This window comes from Carassius auratus, chromosome 50 (assembly GCF_003368295.1).
Source record: "Carassius auratus strain Wakin chromosome 50, ASM336829v1, whole genome shotgun sequence".
NCBI classification, from domain to species: domain Eukaryota; kingdom Metazoa; phylum Chordata; class Actinopteri; order Cypriniformes; family Cyprinidae; genus Carassius; species Carassius auratus.
This window is the reverse complement of record NC_039292.1, coordinates 9,167,676-9,187,803: the sequence shown is the minus strand read 5'-3', so window position 1 is coordinate 9,187,803 and position 20,128 is coordinate 9,167,676. Positions and strand designations below refer to the sequence as shown.

The 20,128-nt window shown below is 38.8% G+C and overlaps 2 protein-coding genes across 2 annotated transcripts; one reads left to right on the top strand and one right to left on the bottom strand.

Annotated features, from left to right (window-relative positions):
- Window positions 1-1,192: 1,192 nt before the first annotated feature.
- Window positions 1,193-10,328, top strand: LOC113066897 (CCR4-NOT transcription complex subunit 4-like). Its single transcript, XM_026239014.1, has 13 exons — window positions 1,193-1,458; window positions 2,708-2,930; window positions 3,551-3,748; window positions 4,187-4,273; window positions 4,363-4,464; window positions 4,614-4,739; window positions 4,863-4,984; window positions 5,598-5,807; window positions 5,901-5,958; window positions 6,054-6,309; window positions 6,418-6,846; window positions 8,509-8,742; window positions 8,823-10,328. The coding sequence occupies exons 2-13, from the start codon at window positions 2,757-2,759 to the stop codon at window positions 9,140-9,142; spliced, it is 2,316 nt and encodes a 771-aa protein (XP_026094799.1). The 5' UTR covers window positions 1,193-1,458; window positions 2,708-2,756; the 3' UTR covers window positions 9,143-10,328.
- Window positions 10,329-10,409: 81 nt separating this feature from the next.
- On the bottom strand, window positions 10,410-12,723 carry LOC113066896 (transmembrane protein 178B-like). The gene is made up of 4 exons (XM_026239013.1): window positions 12,342-12,723; window positions 11,612-11,725; window positions 11,143-11,280; window positions 10,410-11,046 (listed from the first exon to the last, which is right to left on the bottom strand). The coding sequence occupies exons 1-4, from the start codon at window positions 12,721-12,723 to the stop codon at window positions 10,790-10,792; spliced, it is 891 nt and encodes a 296-aa protein (XP_026094798.1). The 3' UTR covers window positions 10,410-10,789.
- Between the last annotated feature and the right edge of the window lie 7,405 nt (window positions 12,724-20,128).

Sequence of the window (20,128 nt, the reverse complement as noted above, 5' to 3'; positions counted from 1 at the left end):
GATGTTTGGGATCTTACAAAGGTTGGACACAGGCAGCTGTGTGCATATGGGTCTCCTTGCCGCCTGCACTTCCTTGCTGTCTCCTCATCCAATAGATCCGTCTGCCATCCATCCGGAAAAATCACACTATCAACTGTGCTCAATGCCTACATGTGTGTGGATGGAGGACTAAAATACTATCTAAAAAAGACTAAAATCTTACCAGCAGACATCTACAGTTATGGTACATCAGTAGGATGTAAAAAGGTGGTACTTATATGTGAAGTCTGATATATAGACTTATGTATTTTAATTAACTGAATCTGAGTACATTGAATGGGTCTAAACCTCTGTCACACTGATATTATATGTAGTGGTGGAAACCTTCAGAAACATGAAAATCCTACCTCATAACTAAAACATCTGTGTTTTTAGCATTTTATAGTATTATAATATATGTGTTGATAGCTGGTATTTTTATATAAAGGACAAAGTTAAGAGTTTTTTTGTTACAAATTTTTAATCATGTCAACTACAGTGCTTTTGCATTGCATTTTAAATGTTAGAAATTAAAATAAAATGCTTTTATAATTTCAAATTATATTTTCATTATAATTGTAATTATTGTATAATCATGCAAGTTTGTATTATCTTGTATTAACTAAGAGAGTACTTAAAATGTAGCTATTAAAAAGGTTACATTTAACATTACTATTTGAGTGAATGTTGAAAAAAAAGTGGTGATATAAAATCAAGTTTATTAATGGTAAAATAAAATGTAACTTTTTAAAATATCTTTTTAAATTGTCATTCTTGTATAATTATATTTGCAGTTTTTATTATATTAACTGAGAAAATACATAAAACCTTACTATTAAAAAGTTACATTTAACATTAGTATTTGGGTGTATTTAATGAATAAAAAATGCTGACAAATCTAAAAGAAATTGTCACATAAATGATGATAAGTTAAACTTAAAAGATATTAAGTTTAAATACTCAATTGTAATCTCTATAACTGTTACAGTAACAAAAACAAATTAATTACTAAATAAATTAAATACTTTATTTTATTTTCTCTAGCACGTAAATATGATATGATATATAGCAATATGTATCGCCCCTTGTGGCGACTGTAGTACATTACTGATGTAAAAAATGATGACGTCTATATAAACTACATCTCCCACAATGCATTGTGCTTCGACTCTTGCGCAAACTCAATGAGAGCTGACTGGTTTACTGTATTCCCTCCTCATTTCAGTGTAAGATGGTGGTAAGAATCTGTTACCTAAACAAACAGTAAAACTGAGTTGGAAACCATCTAATCAGTTTTTAACACCTGAGCTGTGGAATAGTGCTCATTCCAAACTATCAGATAGGCACATCTGATCAGTTGAAAGGGAGAAACCCCCGCCTAAACTAGAGTGAATAACCCTTTGGAGTGGAATCCCTGCAATACAGGACCAGCTAGTTGAAGTGAGTACCCTACAAAACAACTGCTTTAATTGCGATCAGTGCACCCTAATATAACTACTACATCAGTATTAGGTTTGTATAAGTGTGTTGAAGTAGACTAACCCCATGGTTAAATAATAAAACATTGAGTTTTAAGTAAAGGATGAAGTCAAAGGTGTACAGGCGGCGGTTCCTCCTCTACTCGCCGGGCCGTTTAGTAGGAGAGTCGCAGGCTTTAGCTGGGTGTAGGCCGCAACATAGAAACGTTTATAAAACATTCGTTGTCGACAATATATCTATAAAGGGAAAGTCGTTTTATTAATTTACAGTCATTTCAAAATATGCGTGCTCTTAAGTTTGTGTGTTATTGATTGTTGGAGGGTGAATTAAATGTTTTTAGGCGTTGTGTTTTGTGCCGCACGTCAGATGAAGTCTGTCCCAGCTGTGGAAACACCTCACCGGCTTTCGACTTGACTGACGCGCCGCTAGACATATACAATGTGAGAGATCAGTAATTGAGATTTTAATAAAGATTCTTAGATGTTAAAAGTATTAAATGTGGTGGGTACTTATTTTATGTAAATTTGAGAAAACAGAAACAGGCTCGAATCAAAACAGTGTTTTAATTTGGGCAGACGCGAACGATTGAAGCGTGAATGTTTAATATATGATTTCGCTGAAAATGCTGATGATAATTTACTTTGACAAATAACTTTTTTGCTACATTGTTTAAAAAAATCATTTGTTGTGGTACAAATGTCAGCGTTGGACAAAAGAGCTACTGAATCGTACGATGTGATTCGCAGTTCATTTAGATAAAAAAAAAAAAAGCTTTAGTATTTTGTGCTGCATACAACATTGTCTTTGTATTGTCTGTGACAATCATTTATTTGAAATTGACACATTTTAAATGAGGTATTCGTGTCTGTTCATGGACTGTGAACACCTGACTCTAATGTGACCCAGTGGTCCTATTCTGCAAATCCCAAAACATCAGCATGTTAACAACTGGGCTAACTGAATGTAATGACAGTAACATGAAAAGGCTTAATATGCTTTGTGGTAGCTCAATGTTTTAGACTGTTATGAGCCCATGACAGCTGACTGTATTCATTTGTCATGGCTGATTGCTGTTTTGATCAATCTACACATGCCATTTTCAATATTATTATTTAGCAAGGGCATTTATGTACTTGAATCAAGTATTGTCATCATCCAGGCTGCCACATCTAAATCAAATCCACCTTGTTTGCCTTTGCCTTTGCATCAGCCCTTCGGCTGACCTGCCAGAGTCTCTCCCGAGCTTGCTGTACGATAGGATGTCCCGCAGCCCCGAGCTGAAAGAAGACCCCATGGAGTGCCCACTGTGCATGGAACCGCTGGAGATCGACGACGTCAACTTCTTCCCCTGCACCTGCGGCTACCAGATCTGCCGCTTCTGCTGGCACCGCATCCGCACAGACGAGAACGGCCTCTGCCCTGCTTGCAGAAAGGTACGATTCTGCTTGAAGTTTGTACGCAGGCTTCTAATGATAGTTAATGATAGTATTTTATCAACATCGCCATTGGGTCACTGTTACATTGTATATGAGAAGCTGACCTTGATGTGCACTTTCTCAGGTAGTAGTCAACAGCAATATCTAAAACAGTGGTTCTCAACTGTTATATCACGAACATCTGGAGAAAATGATGTTAATAAATGCAGATAATGAAACCCAGCTAACACAGAATATAACAACCTGTATAATCATGGATGGCTTGTATTACTTGCAATATATAAGAGCTTATAAACTTTTTAAAAGGGGTGAGACATTTTGAGGAAATTGTTAGGTGAATTATGTAAAAAGACATTGTTGTGTACAAGCACAGTGGCCAAACATTGTCTGATTAACCTGCTGTAATGTTCTCAAGCCTGATTATGCAATTGTGGCCAAAGCATATTGCGCCACTTTCTTGGCAAAACCGCGCTTCCCAAGTGTAAACGCGATGTGGTTCATTTGTCTCACTGTGATGGTGTCAGCTTGAAAACTTGACCTATTTGCAAAGTTCTTTGAGAATTGCCACCCTTCAGAAACCGGTTCATGCGAGGTAACTGGCTCTGTGTGTTCTGTAGCCTTACCCGGAGGATCCAGCAGTATACAAACCGCTGTCACAAGAGGAGATCCAGAGGATAAAGAACGAGAAGAAGCAGAAGCAGAATGAAAAGAAGCAGAAGGTGACGGAGAACCGCAAGCACCTGGCCAGTGTCCGTGTGGTGCAGCGCAACCTCGTGTTCGTCGTGGGACTTTCTCAAAGACTTGCGGATGCAGAGGTGAATGCTTGTTTTAGACAATGCAATATATGTTTTAGTTATTACCTTTGCAAGAATTTATTAATTCATGGTATTTCTTTTAATAGACTCAACTTACTAGATAATTAATCACTAGTTTCTGCCTCTATTTTTTATGTTTTTCAAAGAAGGATCTTACAAATGTTTGAACGGTATTGTTTTTAATCACGTTATTTGTTTATTTAAATCACTGATCATGTAAAATCAGTTGCCACTTTTGGCCATATCACATCAAACAGAAATGTGTCAAAATAAAGAGATTTCATCAGCGAGTCATTTATATTTTGCTGAACAAAAGAAAATGTCCTTCCACATTTCATTTTATAGTGTGATTAGTGTGCATAATTCAGCGTAGTGTCTGTTTTGTGGTTCATGCAATTATCCACTTGAAGAATCACTGTCACTTTGATTACTACATAGGTTCTAAAGCGCCCGGAATATTTCGGAAAGTTCGGCAAAATCCATAAAGTGGTCATCAATAATAGCACATCGTATGCAGGTTCACAGGTAAGAAAAGCCTCATGTGATTTCAGTTTTGAAACTTGATGCTCGATCACACACACTTTTAATATTTATTTTGACCTTTCACTCCACAGGGTCCTAGTGCCAGTGCCTATGTAACTTACATTCGTTCAGAGGACGCCCTTAGAGCAATACAGTGTGTGAACAATGTCATAGTGGATGGTAGAACACTTAAAGTAAGTGCAAAACCATCACAACCTAAGCCATTAACAAAATATTATCATAGGTTAAGTATATTATGTCTGTGATGAATATTTATTGTGCTTTCTGTCACTTTAAAGTTGTTTGCTATTTAACTAATTACCTGTCTCTGTTTTGTCTCAAGGCTTCTTTAGGTACAACAAAGTACTGCAGTTATTTTCTCAAAAGCATGCAGTGTCCTAAGCCGGACTGCATGTATTTACACGAACTGGGGGATGAAGCGGCTAGTTTCACAAAAGAAGAAATGCAGGTGAGCGCATATGTTTACACTGCAGCTCAATCAGTTGAGATTGTGTCAATACATAACATTTTTTGCCGTCTTTTTTTTTTTTATCTGGATATTGTTTGACTACTGTGTGTAAATTGTTTTAAGGCTGGGAAACATCAAGAGTATGAACAAAAATTACTCCAAGACCTTTACAAATCGAACCCCAACTTTTTACAAACCTCAGCCTGTGGAGAGAAGTCGAAGAGCAAACCCAATTCCACTCAGAGGTGTTGTTTTTATCCTGAATTTCATTGCTACACACACCCAGTCAGATGAACATATTTATATTTATAATTGAAATTGAAAGCTGCTTTATTTTTTGGGTTATGTTCTATAATTAACTAAATAATAATTTATTTCTTAAAATGTATAGAAAAAAATACACCGTACCATTCAAACGTTTGTGGTCGGTAAGACTTCTTTCAGATGTTTTTTTTTTTTGGTAAAATGTTCTTATCCTCATCAATGGATTTATCTTATCAAAAATACAATAAGAATAATAACTGTGAAATAAGAAATTTGTTGATCAAGAAACATTTCTTATTGTTATCAATGTTGACACTGCTGCTTAATATTTTGACCATTTATATACATATATATATATATATATATATATATAATTTCTTTGATGACTAGAAAGTTCAAAAGAACAGCATTTTATTTGAAAATTGATTATTTGTAATTAGAAATGCCTGCCACTTTTGATCAGTTTAATTAAAAAATATTTCTAACCTCCAGCTTTTAAATGGTAGTTTATATATTCCTTTTTTAGAATTGCATATATTCAATCTTTGAGAGAAGTGTAATTTCCATTTTTAACTTTAGCATTTTTTTCCCCAGACCCAGTAGTACCAGTAAAGAAGGGTGGCCCTCATTACAGAACTATGGGAAAATGGTTAATGGTTTAACCACAGAGCATTGCAAGTCCCCTTCTCTTTTAGACTGCCTAACAGACTCAGACCACATGACTCCAGATGAACCAGACCCTGAACAGGGAACAGAACAGAACACAGGCCTTCCACCTTTCCCATCAGCCTTAGAGCCTACCAGGTACTGTACTGCAGAAGCCTAGCCAAAAGTACCTTTGATATTCAGCAAAATGATTTTTCTTCCTGTGCTTATAACAGTGTGTTTTCATTTCAGTCCAATTGGCAAAAATTCAGAATCTATAAATCTAGGTAATGGGGAAACCATATCACAGGTAAGTGCTTAAAAACCACTGAATCCCTGAGAATAGTTATTGTGGGTTTGTTTTATTCATTTGTTTGATCCATCTGGTTGCATTTGGTTTGACAGACATCCAGTAGCGATTCCCCTTCTCCTCCACCTGGCCTTACTAAACCCAGCCTCGTTGTGCCTATCAGCGTGGCCGAACTCACAGCGCGCTCGCCCTTCGAGGGGGCGGCGGCAGAGTCTCAGTCTCTTTTCTCAGACAACAGCAATTTCAGACATCCCAACCCCATCCCCAGCGGCCTGCCCCCCTTCTCCAGTTCACCACAGGGAGCCTCTGACTGGCCCATGACTCCAGAACCACAGAGCCTTTTCACCTCAGGTAGGCATGTGCGGTGAATCATCAGTGTTGTGGGATTTTGGACAAATAAGATTGCAGTGTGGGCAGAGCTAATTGGATAAGCCCATCAATCTCTCTTCCTTTTTGCAGACACTATCCCAGTGTCGTCCTCTACTGATTGGCAGGCGGCCTTCGGTTTTGGCTCTTCAGCCAAGCAGCAGCAGCAGGACGATGACCTCGGCTTCGACCCATTTGACGTCACACGGAAGGCCCTGGCCGACCTCATAGAGAAAGAGCTGTCAGTCCAGGAGCATTCCCCCCTCTCTCCCAATCTCTCTTCCCACCAGACCAGCCTCCCCAATGGCCAACAGCGCCTTCCCCACCTCCAGCACAAAGGCCTCTATAACTCCTTCAGCCTGCCCCAACACATGGCCGCACGCCACCCCTGGATGGGCCTCCCCACCCGCAATAACCTCACACACTTGAACCACACGGCCTCAGCTGCGCACAGCCATTTCTTAGACCTGAGCATGCCGGCCCAGCACCACAGCACCGGCCTGGGGGGGATTCCTATATCAGGTTAGGGGATACATCTGTCTCTTGTGCTCCAGTTTTGTTGTGAAGCACCTGTGTGTGCGTGTGTGTGTTAAAACACCTGGTCTAAGGCTACAGTTGTAGTCCACTGATCCAAATACAAACAAGTTGTTGAACTTGTTCCCTGTATGTTTATTGTTTTATTAAAGGGGGGGTGAAATGCTCGTTTTCACTCAATATCCTGTTAATCTTGAGTACCTATAGAGTAGTACTGCATCCTTCATAACTCCAAAAAGTCTTTAGTTTTATTATATTCATAAGAGAAAGATAGTCTGTACCAATTTTTCCCGGAAAAACACGAGCGGCTGGAGGCTTGACGTGTGGGCGGAGCTAAAGAATCACGAGCGCGAGTAGGCTTTTGCGTTGAGAGCGTTTGGAAACTGTGACATTACCGTGAGGGAAAAACCATCATCCAAAACAAACCATGGCTAACAGTCAGATTCAGCCGTTTATTTATGATCCAGAATCAGATCCCAAGGCTGAAACTGAACGAGAGCAGCAGCAGCAGCAACGACTCGCTCCGAGCGGGGCTCGAACCGGGGTCTCCGGCATGGGAGGGGACGCACTAACAAGGAGGCAGAGATATTTTAAGCAGTTTTACTCACAGCCTGAGGTTCCAACACACGATCGTGATCCTTTTTCGTTGGGATTGCATTATCCTTAAGAAATAAACGATACGCAAATCCATCGTCAAACTAGGCCTTGTTTGTAAAACAAGCATCTTCGAAATGCAGGGAACAAACAAAAACGCTTGCACAACTCCGTTGATGCTCTGTAAAAGTCCCTTAATGCTGTTTTTTTTTGGTAATCTGTGCAGGGTTGTCTTGCCCTGGCAACCAAAAACACACTTCTTTTGTGACTTTTCGCGACGCTCTCGCTCTGATCAGTGAATCGCTCTGATCAGTGATTGTCTGTGCTCAGCCTCTCAGTGCTCTGCTATACGGGAGCGCGCGCTCTTCCGGCAGACGTGCCCTCAGGACCCTTATAAGGAAATTCTGCTCCATCTAACGTCACACAGAGCCATACTTGAAAAAAACTTTAAGAAACTTGTGACAAACCGGAAGGAGTATTTTGGGAACAAAAATACTCCTTCAAACGTACAACTTAATTTTTTAAACTTTGTCCAAGTTTAGCATGGGAATCCAACTCTTTAACAGTGTAAAAAACTCAGTATGCATGAAATAGCATTTCACCCCCCCTTTAAGCACTGAGTTGCATTTTAATTATAACTTTATTTTCCCTTGATGGGTAATGCAGCTTTTTCTGAACTCTGGTCACCTTCAGTGTTGTTATTAACTAAAACTATAAAAAAATATTTCTGTGATTTGAAAAAAGTATATATGAAAGGAAATGGAAACACTTATAACTAAAAGAAGTAAAAGTTACTTCCAAATGGAGTAAAACTGAAACCTAAAGCTTAATAAAAAAAAAATGTATTCACAACATTACTAAACTAAAATTAAAATGAAAACTGAATTTAAAAAAAGCCATAAATGAAAATAGAAATGAATATAAATAGCTTATAAATTCTGTAATGGTATAGAAAAAATACTAAGATAACACTGGTCATCTGTAACATATTTTTCTTTCTGGTTGATTATCCCATTTAAGGTTTCAATTATCTTTTTCTTTTTTCATTAATTTCAGAAAACAATGGCTCTGTAGAAAATCTAAATGTGAAAGAGTGGCAGGATGGACTGCGAGCACTCCTACCAAATATCAACATCAACTTTGGAGGTCTCCCGAACTCTACCTCTTCCTCCTCTTCTTCCTCCACTTCCAGTGTGAACCACATAGGGGTGCCAGTAGGCTCCACTGGAGTCTCGCACAGCCTTAGCTGGGACAGTACGGCCAGTTGGATAGATCCCGCCATCATCACAGGTGTGATTTGTGTTTCATAAACCCTCTGCTTACGGATTCATCTTTAATAGTACTCATTCATGTCCCTTTTTGAACTCTAGGTATCCCAGCATCCACAGGCAACAGTTTGGACTGTCTCCAGGATGACAATCCGCCACACTGGCTCAAGTCCCTGCAGGCACTCACAGAGATGGACGGACCGCCCAGCTCCAGTCCACTCATACAGCCCCCGCACACCGGCCTCCTGGACGCTGCGGCCCAACTCTCCTTACACAGAGCCGCCTGGGCCCCTTACCTCCCTCCTCCCACACTAACCCCAAGTCAGTTCCACTCCCCACCTCCAGGCTTTCAGACAGCCTTCAGACCCCCAGCGCAGACGGCCACAGACATCCTACAGAGTGCCGGCATTGACCGTCACTAAAGACAACCCTTTCTCAATTAAACTGCATCACAAATATGAAACCGCAAATATACCCCTTCCATTAATAACATAACATAAGCTCTTGTCTTTCTACCCTTTCACTCTCCATCTCTTTCCCAACAGGATTTTTTTGTCTGTTGTCAGATTTTTTTTAAAAGGCACACATACATCTCTGTGTGATGAGTACCATCAGTGCAGGGTAATGATTGGGACAGACACTGAGGGTCCTAGCACATTTACACGCAAATGCCTTCACATATGATTCTGGTTAAAAATAAAAGTGTCTGATACTGAAATGTGCAGAGGAAACCGTGAGCACGAATGTGTGCATGTGACTAACAACGGCTAAGCGGAATGTTCTTAAACGAATAACATGTCTGATTTGCGTCACTCTTTCCAAGGTACAGACTGTAATTTAATACTGTGAATCTCTACAATTCCCGTAAGTTAGGTCTCACTACCATTTAAAGGAAATGGATTATAAGATAAATCGATGTAATGCTCTCGACTTCTTACACGTTTAATGTTTACGAAGCCAGAGCTGAGATGCTTCAGTGCATTTGTAGAATCCAAATCCTGGTTCTCATTAGAAGGTACTCCATTAATCACAGAGTAGTTTCTTCTCAAATCTTAAAATGGGACCCATTTTGGATTCAAGGGTTTGCTTAAGCATCTTTGGGCGAGCATGGTAGTGTGAGACTTGACATGCCACTACACATTGTCTACAGTAACTTCATTCCCATGAAGGGAAATGAGAAAGACCACTGTGGAAGTGTATATTGGCTTGACTATAGAATAAGCCATTCATACAAGGTATGAATCAGAAATCAAGTCTGGAACCTTTGAAAGGATGGTGATGGTAACAAAGGAGACATGTCAAGACATGATTGCAGATAAAATGAGTGTTGAAAGCGTGAAGATAGGCACACACACTAACATGCCACCATTCCAAGGCCTTCAAATGATTTCTACTCTCTTTCTCATCTGTGTGGCCGTACTAAACAGTATTTATCAAATGCAATCACTCATTCCTTCAGGATAAAAAAAATCAATGTAGTTCAACATTTGGGATTAACGTGCTGCTGCGATCATTTAATACAAAATAAAGCGCTAAAAGAGAAGAATTTACCCCTTTTCTGCTGGTCTGGAACAGTGAAATCTGAAATAAAAATGAGTATTCATTGCCTCTGTTTGATTCTCATTTTTTCTGATGTGTAGCTTGAGTAGAAACAGTAGTTTTTTTTTTTTTTTTTTTTTTTTTTTTATATGAGCCATTTTATTGTCCAATGAAGAAATTATTGACATTGAAAACATCTACAACGGATGAAATTCAGGGTGATTATACATCGGCAAAATCTTGGAAACTCGTTTTGAAATTCAAACACAGTCTACTGAACAAAGACGAACACCAAAATCTGCTTCACCAAGGACATGCTAAACTCATGTCGGGAAGAAAGCTATTATACAACTGTACAAATGTGCTTTTATAACAGATTCTTCTTTTTGCACATCATTTGAGCGTCTCGACAGACATGGCTTGTCACCTTCCAGCACAAAATGTCTTTTTTAACAGCCTCCGTGCTTTTAATACCCATGACAAAATCTATGAACAAGTTTATATTGATGTAGAAAGTGTCATGTGAAGCTTTAGCACACCGTTCCATTCTCCATACGACTCTTAGGACAGGGGGTACGGGATTGTGGGGGAGGCTGAATCGATGGTGCCAGGGTGCAGAAGAACCCAGCTATGAGAGTCAGTCCTAGTCCTCCCCAGGCACTGAACATGGACCAGCCGTAACCATGGCTTATATCATCTGGGAGGCTGAAGAGATAACGTGGGTAGCGAGACAGTTCAAAGTTGATGCCAGCCACACAGGTGCAAAGAGAGATGATGCAGAAGGTACCTGTGGCGGGGCATAATACTAGTTAGTAGATGTTTAGAGATCAGGCACAATGCCAATTCATTTTTTAAGATAATAAAAGAGGAGGAAATCACATACCTCCCATAAGGAAGAGCAGACCGGCAACATAATGCATGAGGCCTTGCTCCCAGCAACAGCCCAAAACACCAATGGTCCACCCAAATAGGATGATGGACAGAGCCATACCCATGAAGCCAGCTGTCATCCGACGCAAATCTGAAGGAGGACACAAATTACTGGGGGTGTCCAATATTGCTCCTTGAGGGCCACCTTCTTTCAGAGTTTAGCTGCAACCTGAACCAAGTTTCTAGTAATCCTAAAGATTTTAATTAGTTGGTTCCAGCTAAACTATACAAGAAGGATTTGATACCATTGATTTAAATTCTACCGCTATATCAAATACATTCATATGCAGGGCCTTCATGTGCCAAGGACTAAATTTGTTAGGGTAGGCAACACTTACTGAGGTCTCAGTAAGTACATTACAACATAGTAAGCTTGCCCAGGAAATCACTGATGCAGACCGAAAAGAATAAGTCCCACTTACGCAGGGCATGCCAATCATCTTGCTGGATAGTTTTGGTGATATTATAGGAAAGATCCTTTCGTGTCACCGTAGAGGAGTAATAGTACTTTATAAAGGAGCAACGCTCGACGGTTCCTGGAAAAACAAGAAAAGCATCATTAGATCCAGACCTAGCATGATAATTAGAACCTGTACACAAGCCCAGCTTAAGCTCAGATATGTAAGATGGGCCTGGACAGTTGGGGTGGTGGTTGTCAAGCTCATAATTAGGTGGACCAAGTCCCCTGTGGAGCTGAGCCTTCTTGTGCATATGGACAAGTGTCGAGTTTAGATGATTAAACTACACAGATGGTCGAGCGAGTATTGCTCATCCGGTCTAAATTAGTGGTTCAGATATAATGTTCAGATATTGAAGCCTACTATCGAGCTGATGAAATATATCAAGTGTGATAAATAAGGTAGATATGTATAAAGTGCATTGCTCAGGTACTCCAGGACCAAGCTCATAGTCCAAACCACTACAAATAATAGAAAACTGAATGTTTATTATTTTCAGAGATGCCATTTTTTAATTAAAATAAACTGGCACTTTACTCTGATGAATCCACGGGCCTGTTTATATATATTTAATAGAGATGTCAAGCTTCTAGCTTTAAATGGCAGTTTCCAGGCTCTCATTATTGTAGCATAAAAAACATTGCATCAATACAGCCAACACATTTTACTGTATGGTTCAGGTGGATGTTTTTACCTTTTTGTATGAGCTCTTCGATGTCTGGGTCAAATCCCACCCTGTAGCATTTGCTCCACAGCCCCATGTTGGTTGAATTGTAGCGTCTGCTGCACTCATCCGCCGTGCTCATCGCGAACAGCTGGCGCCGGTTTCTATTCAGCAGCAGTCGGTCTTCCCATCGGTCCAGACTCGCTCGGCTGGCTCGCAGTGGAAGGCTGTGGTTGGGGATGTAAATGAAACCAGGATCGCTCCTGCGGTTCGAGAAAGTTCGGCAACGTTCCTTGTATCTCCTCGCGTCCGTTTCGTACCAGTGATCCGATGAGATTGCGACCGTCAGGAAACACAAGGCGACGAGAGACAGACAGAGACCCGTGTACAGAAGCCACTTCCCCGTCGCCATCGTTCTGCCAGGCCGCCGATCAGCACCTCATGGTGGACAGCTCCTTCGACCGAGGCAGCGAATCAATCCAGCTTGAACATCTTTTTTTTTTCGTGTTAAAAAGGCGAAATGCTGAGATTGCTGTAAACGTGCCCTTTTAAATGAATGATATACGTCGATTATTACAAAAACTGTCTGTTATTTCCCCTAGCCTACTACACGTAGATGGTATTGGTGGAGCTGTATTCCTCTCTGAGCTGCTGCAGGCAGAGACACATGACAATCACACACACAGGAACTGAAAAAGATTTTAAAAAATGTCGGGGGAAATGATTAGTTAAAAACGATCAAACTCGTTCAAATAATTCCCAGTAAATAACGAAGTGATGATTAACATTTAGACAGTGTCAAAATGTTTTCTATAGGTAGTTGGTGTAAATACAATTTACAACCATGATTCTGTCTCCAAAACGAGAGAGAGAGAGAGAACATTCGTCCATTTAAACCCTTAAAAAAACTAATTTTACCATATTTCTTGTGCCTGTTAAACACTTGTGTTATGCATTAAGTTATCAGTACACAGACAAACAATTGTTTGCACAACTGTTAAACATTACAACCAAAACAAGCCCCACTACAGTATGAAAATCATGTATAAGGTTAATGACAGGTCAGTTTCTGCTGTTTTATAAAGGCAAGACCAATAAATTAAATGGAACAAAATATACCAATATGGTGTCAAAATGTAAATGTCTTGTATTGCCGTGGCAATGCTTCCCAATTTGAAAAACTAAAATAAAAAATAAACAAAAGTTGAATAGCACTGCCTCCCAACCCAAGAATATGGAAGTAAATTTTAGTGTACTGAAAATGTCAATACAGATTTCAGGCACTTGAGAAGCAAGTGACACAAGCATTCAAAATGAAGTGAATTTGATTAAACCAAAGTAAAATAACTCTCAATGGACTCAGGAAAATAAATTTAAAAGGGAAAACAAATTTGTATACCTCATTGACATATGTTTTTTCTTAAAGGGGTCATCAGATGCCCATTTTCCAGAAGTTGATATGACTCTTTAGGGTCTTAATGAAAAGTCTGTAACATTGAATACATTTCTCAATTAAATGCAAATGAGTTCTGCTGTGCCCGCCCCTCTCTTCTGAACCGCTGAGAAATGGTTAACTTTAGCCTCATTCACTGTGAAACTTGCTAATTAGCACATTATTAGGAAAGATGATTTGCAAAGATTCGTTAAAAAATCCTTACACTCACTTCTGAATATACCTAAAGATTGATCATGAATAATTTGCAGGAACATATATGTATTTAGGTAGATCAGAGTATTTATTTCCTTCAAAAACAAATGTAATCCACTGAGTCTTCAGCAGCTAAATGATGACTGATGTGTTCATTATTACATCACGTCCTCAATTTCTTAGGAATCATTCTTGTCTATATCTGCTCCAGCTGTGAAACAAGGGTGGAGTGATGACAGCTCACTCACGGCAGGTCTAAGGTAAGACTCCCGTCCAATCTGTGCTGAAACGCTACTGTCAATCAAACTCTAGTGGGAGGGGCCTGTCTGGGATTGGCTCATTTGAGAAAGGGGGAATGGTTCAAATTATATAAAAACACATGGTGGATTTTTTTTATTATAGAGTGGTTGTGTACACACTGACAAACTAAATTGTAACAAGTGCATGTAGCATCCAATGACCCTTTAATAATAAATGCATATTTTAAACAAGCATTCGACTAAAGGAACCTGTATGTAAAGAGGTTTAGATATTTGTATTGAAGGGGGAAAAAAATAATTGCAGTACATGCGAGATTTAAATGCCAGAGCAAATTAAAACCCACAAAACCCCTGCAAGTAGTGTTGCACATAAATATATATTTTTAAAAAAACCCATTTACACATTCAAGAAGTACAAAAGCCAGACAATTCCAGTTAGTTCTTAAACCGATTTTATTGAGAGCAAGTCTATTTACATTTCACCAGTGACCAGTGTTGGAACACAAAGCTACCACTGATTTAAATCCCAAAACAGAACAAAAACCGTCACTGCTTTTTACAACAGTCTACAGAAAATTAAGCAGGGTGTGCCATCAGACGAACTTCAGGCAGTTTAACATGGCGAGGGGGAGCCACCTTTGCTGTAAACACGTTTACAACAAACCAAACACTAAGGCCAGACAGTCAACGACAAAAATCAAAAGCGCGAGGCATGATTTAATCGGAACACTTACACAAGCTCGCTGTACATAAAAGCACAATCAGGCGGCATATCGGAGGAATCCAGCCCTGCAGAGAGTGTCTGAGCGCGGGCGTGTTTGCAGGATCAGTGGAGAGGTCCGCAAAAGTTCGCCATGCTCGATTTATTCTGCTCAGCGTGCTGAACGCCCACAGAGCCGACGCATTTGCAGCAGAGGTGAACTCTTCGCGGCAGTCGGACTGTCCGCGCACAAAGGGTCAAACCTGTGAGACTGAGCTTCAGAGTACTCTATAGCTTTTTTAGACGCATCGGAACCGCGGAAACCTTCCTGTAATATACTGAAAGCCTAAGACAAAACAGTATAAATGCCGTACAGGAAGCTAAAGAGCGTTAGGGTTAGAAGAAGTACTCTGTACATTCCCTTACGCGGCAAAGCTTTATATAGTGTTGATGACGTCACGAGATGGACCCTCCCGCTGGTCTCTGATTGGCTAGTTCGCCCGCCAAATCACATTTGATAGGCACTAATTGCATTAATCAAATTAAATTAGACAATCAAAAATAATAACATAACAGATAATGGCCTGGAGAACCCAAAATAATGTGGTTTATAGGCTACTTGAAGATACCTTCACATTTTTCTACAACATAAAATACAGTATTTATTTGTTGCTAAATGCTAAAATGTTCTTTTTCATACATAATAGAGTGTTGCAGTAATATGACGTATTTTTTTTTGTAAGGTTGGCACCACCTTTTGTCTCTCGACAAAATGTTTTTCCACTGGATTTTTAAACACTGAAGAAAATAAGTTCTCTGAGCAGAAGTTTATGATTCTTACACATTTTCTTCATCATGTCAGTTTTTACCAACTAACACAACTATGATTTCTTTAAGCGTGAATAATCGCCAAAAGTTATCTAAACATATTCTATAAACTACAATCAAGTAAAACTACAAAGTGTGTGTGTGTGTGTGTGTGTGTGTGTGTATATATATATATATATATATATATATATATATATATATATATATATATATATATATATATATATATATATATATATATATATATATATATAATATTATTATTATTATTTTTAGGCCTATGTATTTTATGACATGCAATACAAAAAGAAAATATATTGAACTTGTGTTAACAAAAATCCATTTCAAAAATCCAGGTCATCAGCACACTCCATTTTTAACAGGAATGAAAACGTGTTCAAATAATTTGTAATAGTTTAACAACACAACTATTGTTCAGCTGATATAACATCTTACGGGGAAAAAAAAGATACAAATTCTGAGTTATGAAATTACATGATCTAGGACCTTTATACAGTGCGTGCCAGAGTGTAAAGCAGGGGCACCAAAAGTTTCGCTAAACTCGGCAGGACACTGGCCCCCCAGGACCGAGTTTAGTGACCCCTAGAGTAAAGTCTGTACCTCACAGATCCGTTTTCATCCCAGCTGAATTCAATATGGCGTATAACCTGCAGGTTTGAAACACCACAAGTGTAAGTAAACAGTAAATTTTCATTGCGAGCGAACGATTCCTTTAATGTTCACAGTAACAGTTACCTACGGCAGGAGTTTCCTGTTTTCACTAGATGGCAGTAGCTGCATATTCTCTTCCAGCTATCCTCCATGTAAGGGATAATTTACTGTGTTGCAGAATTCATGTCCTCTCCTGTACTTGTGTGAAAGTGAGATGTCCAGCACAGGACACCAACAAGATCACCAACAAAAATGCTGATATTTTTTGCTCTAATATGCATTCACAACATATGCAAACGCATGCAGTAGAGTGGTGAAGTCTGAGCATTAAACTCAATATATTGATATAATCAGATTCTAGCATATTGTTTGTTCTTAACTTTTATTCGTGTGCTGAGGTGGCATTAACTGGTGGGAAGGTGAGCTGGGTATAATGCAGGCAGATAGCATATTCTGGGCCAGTGACAGTGAGTCAGCACCACAGTAGAGGGGGAGGCAGAAAAAGAGAGAGAGAAGTGGGGAGTTAAGTTCTCCATCGTTTACCAAAAGCTGCAACCGACAAAACACAAAAAGAAACCTGCATATAACACAATTCATTTTCAAAGAGCAAGCAATATTTTTTCCCCTGTAGAAATAGTTGCAAGTGCTGCAACTAATACACCTGGACACATCGCACCACACTGCAGTGAATCTCCTTGATGTGAAGTTGACACTGAAGAGGCTTATGGACCTTATTATTACATTTGTAGTTTATTATGCATACATTTATGACTGTCACATTCGTAGTTGTTTTTGTTTATTTGATGTTGCGATGCCAATGGTTTCATTGGCAGTGAGAGAGACATTCTTTGCAGCAGGCAGCTCTCCTGCAAGAGTTGTACCCACTCACTCACTCAATCATTCACGCAGGCGCCTTAAACTGCTGAATTCTCTGCTTCATGGAAGACTGCAGAAGCCTGCTGGGAGCTGCTGAACATTTCTGACCTGAGCGTCCTTGACTGCTCTTGAGAGAATAATGGAGAGAGAGGGAGAGGGAAAGAGAGCTCAGAAGCACTGGCACAAATCTCTCTGCTCTTTACAATACAATAAAATAAAGAAACACTCATTTGCACATTTGTCAACATCTTCAAATTCCATCAAAGGAAACTTACTCTACCAGTGTAAAAGATAATCAATGATAACAATCCAATTTTGAGAAAATCAAATAAATTGATATGTGAACTACCATCACAAGTCAAGGATGTTTGATAAGTGCAAACTGTCTCAAAACAGCTAAAAGCTACAGCTGATGATGTGATGTAAGAGTGACTCAATCAATCTCACAAACTGAGCGTGAAGATCATGAGATCAGGGGAGGAGTCACACGGAACCTGAGAATGAAGGAAATAAAGTGATATGTTAACAGACAAAAGTCAAAATAAGAATTTCATGAGTATTTATTACTGATAAAAGTTATACAAATATGTTTGTGTCAAAAAAACATTTAAGTATATTCTGTGATAAATGTCAACTCTTCAACCTTCGTCTAATATGATAATTAACATTTGCATTTGGCAGATCTGCTTTTTATCCAAAAGCAACTTACATGGCATGTAAGGTATTACATTTACATTTAATCAGACATTATTTTGGAGAATATCATAGAAATTCAATCTTCAGTTTCTTTGTCTGGAAATTCATAATGATAAAAAGAAAAGTTGATTTGGTATAAATCAGGTCATAAATATTTATTTAAAATATAATTGCATGTAAAAAAAAAAAAAAAACAGGGTTCAATAATCGTTTCAATAAGGTCCTAACTGTTTACGATGAGGTTCCATGAAACAATATTAACAGATACATTTTTTAACTTTAAATAATTTATTAGTAAATGTTGAAATTTACATTAATATTAATAAATGATTTTAAAAAGTATTCATTGTTAGTTTATGTTAACTAATGTAGTTAACTAATGTTAACAAATGGAGCCTTAATGTAAAGTGTTATTGATGTTTTTGTAACAGAAATTGAATACTATAACTATATATTTAATATGTCGGAGAGTTGCACTTATGAACAAGTACTTGAATATGTTTTTGCCAATAAAAAATGACACAAATTGCATGACTGTAAAAACATCAGTGCCACTATTTCTTGCTCTCCAAAAAGGTTGAATATTATTGACATATGCATGTATCATCAGCAGATATATAACAATGAATGAAGGACAGCAGAACTCTTCTGTGCACTGACACTATCACATTACCAACAACCAGACGATCCTCTCCAACGAGTCTGATGGACCTTAAATGACAGCGTGAGCTGTATATTGCGTATACATGCTGATGGATGATGACTCGAAGTCTCCTCCCGTTCTCATTGCCGCAGGCTGACACAGCTGTAAGGAGAGATCAGTATTCTGGGAACAGTGAGGTCAGCCAATGCTCAGCCACTGCAACTTATTAAAAGGCTAGATGTACTGACTGAAGCAACAGAAGCAGCACATGCACTGTATAAGCACTTCATGTACAGACCGATACCTGCATGTGCTGATACAAGTGGCACATATGCATATGGACAGCATAAAACATGCTAATAAAAAAAAAAAAAAACACACACTGCAGGACTTTTCCCCCTTATCTTTTCAATTTCAATTCCCTAAACTATGTAACGCACATATGTTCGGCGCTATTACTGTTCCTTTCCATACGGTGCATCAACTTTTACTGGCCTTGGTTTGACAAAAAACACTGTGCATAGTTTACATAAGATGGACGAACTGATGGACATGCCTTAATTATTAAACACGGCTGACGGCAGCATTACAGAGATAATGCGGAGAGGAAGAAACCATAAAGTGAGCCAAAGGAAAGGCACAGACTGAATAAATGGATGGGTGGATGTATAGATTGATGCACACATTAATATCTGCATTCCGAAATCCGATGCCACCATCAGATTTCAGAGTAGCACAGTCAGTGAGAAGGGAAAAATACTTTATCAGGTAATCAGACCACATGACACTTGCAGAAACAACAATACCATCTGCAGCTCTGACTGATGCAGCATGATGTGCTTCAGATGCTCGCGGATCATTCAAAGCTTCACCAAACAGATCCGAAACACTTGCGTTTGTCAACATATTAACGCTGCATTCAAATACAGGAAAAGTCCTGCATGTTGACAGCGGGATATGCATGATTCATCTTTATTGAGCTGTGCAGGGTGAGTTTCCATCTTTAAGGGAGTAACTAGCAGCACTGTACGTGCCAGAGCCCTGACTAAGAGAAATGCAAAGTCCCATCAGCCCCGACTTTCCATCTGATTTATGAGTATTTACATCTGTATGTGTACCCTTCAGAATGAATTCAGAAGCTGATGCAACATTCATTTTTTAGTCTTTGGTATATAGACGAAGGGGCAAGTTGTCACACATTTATACTCCCATTTTTGAACACCAGCTTCTATAGGCACATACTTTAAAGTCTTGGACACAAAAAGCAACTGAACATTTCCACCCGTTATTGACAGGGGTCCCACTATATTGGGTAAGTTATCGCAAACGTAACCTGCTATTAAATGTATAATTAATAAATCATTCAAGCGTTATCTTGATTTATTTATTAAAATATATGATAAAAGAATATAATAGAATTTTATTCTGTCATTTAGAGAATATATATTTATATTAGAGAGAATATATAGAATATTTAGGAATACTACTAAAAAG

What these genes read in the sequence shown, in the direction of transcription:
- LOC113066897 (XM_026239014.1), top strand. Translation starts at nt 2,757, where the DNA reads ATGTCCCGCAGCCCCGAGCTGAAAGAAGACCCCATGGAGTGCCCACTG. An exon ending in TCACAAAAGAAGAAATGCAG is followed by an intron (nt 4,740 to 4,862) that starts GTGAGCGCATAT and finishes AATTGTTTTAAG; the next exon opens with GCTGGGAAACATCAAGAGTA. An exon ending in ATGGGGAAACCATATCACAG is followed by an intron (nt 5,959 to 6,053) that starts GTAAGTGCTTAA and finishes TTGGTTTGACAG; the next exon opens with ACATCCAGTAGCGATTCCCC.
- LOC113066896 (XM_026239013.1), bottom strand. Translation starts at nt 12,723, where the DNA reads ATGGCGACGGGGAAGTGGCTTCTGTACACGGGTCTCTGTCTGTCTCTC. An exon ending in CGAAGAGCTCATACAAAAAG is followed by an intron (nt 11,726 to 12,341) that starts GTAAAAACATCC and finishes TTGTTTTTCCAG; the next exon opens with GAACCGTCGAGCGTTGCTCC. An exon ending in TCTGCTCTTCCTTATGGGAG is followed by an intron (nt 11,047 to 11,142) that starts GTATGTGATTTC and finishes GCCCCGCCACAG; the next exon opens with GTACCTTCTGCATCATCTCT.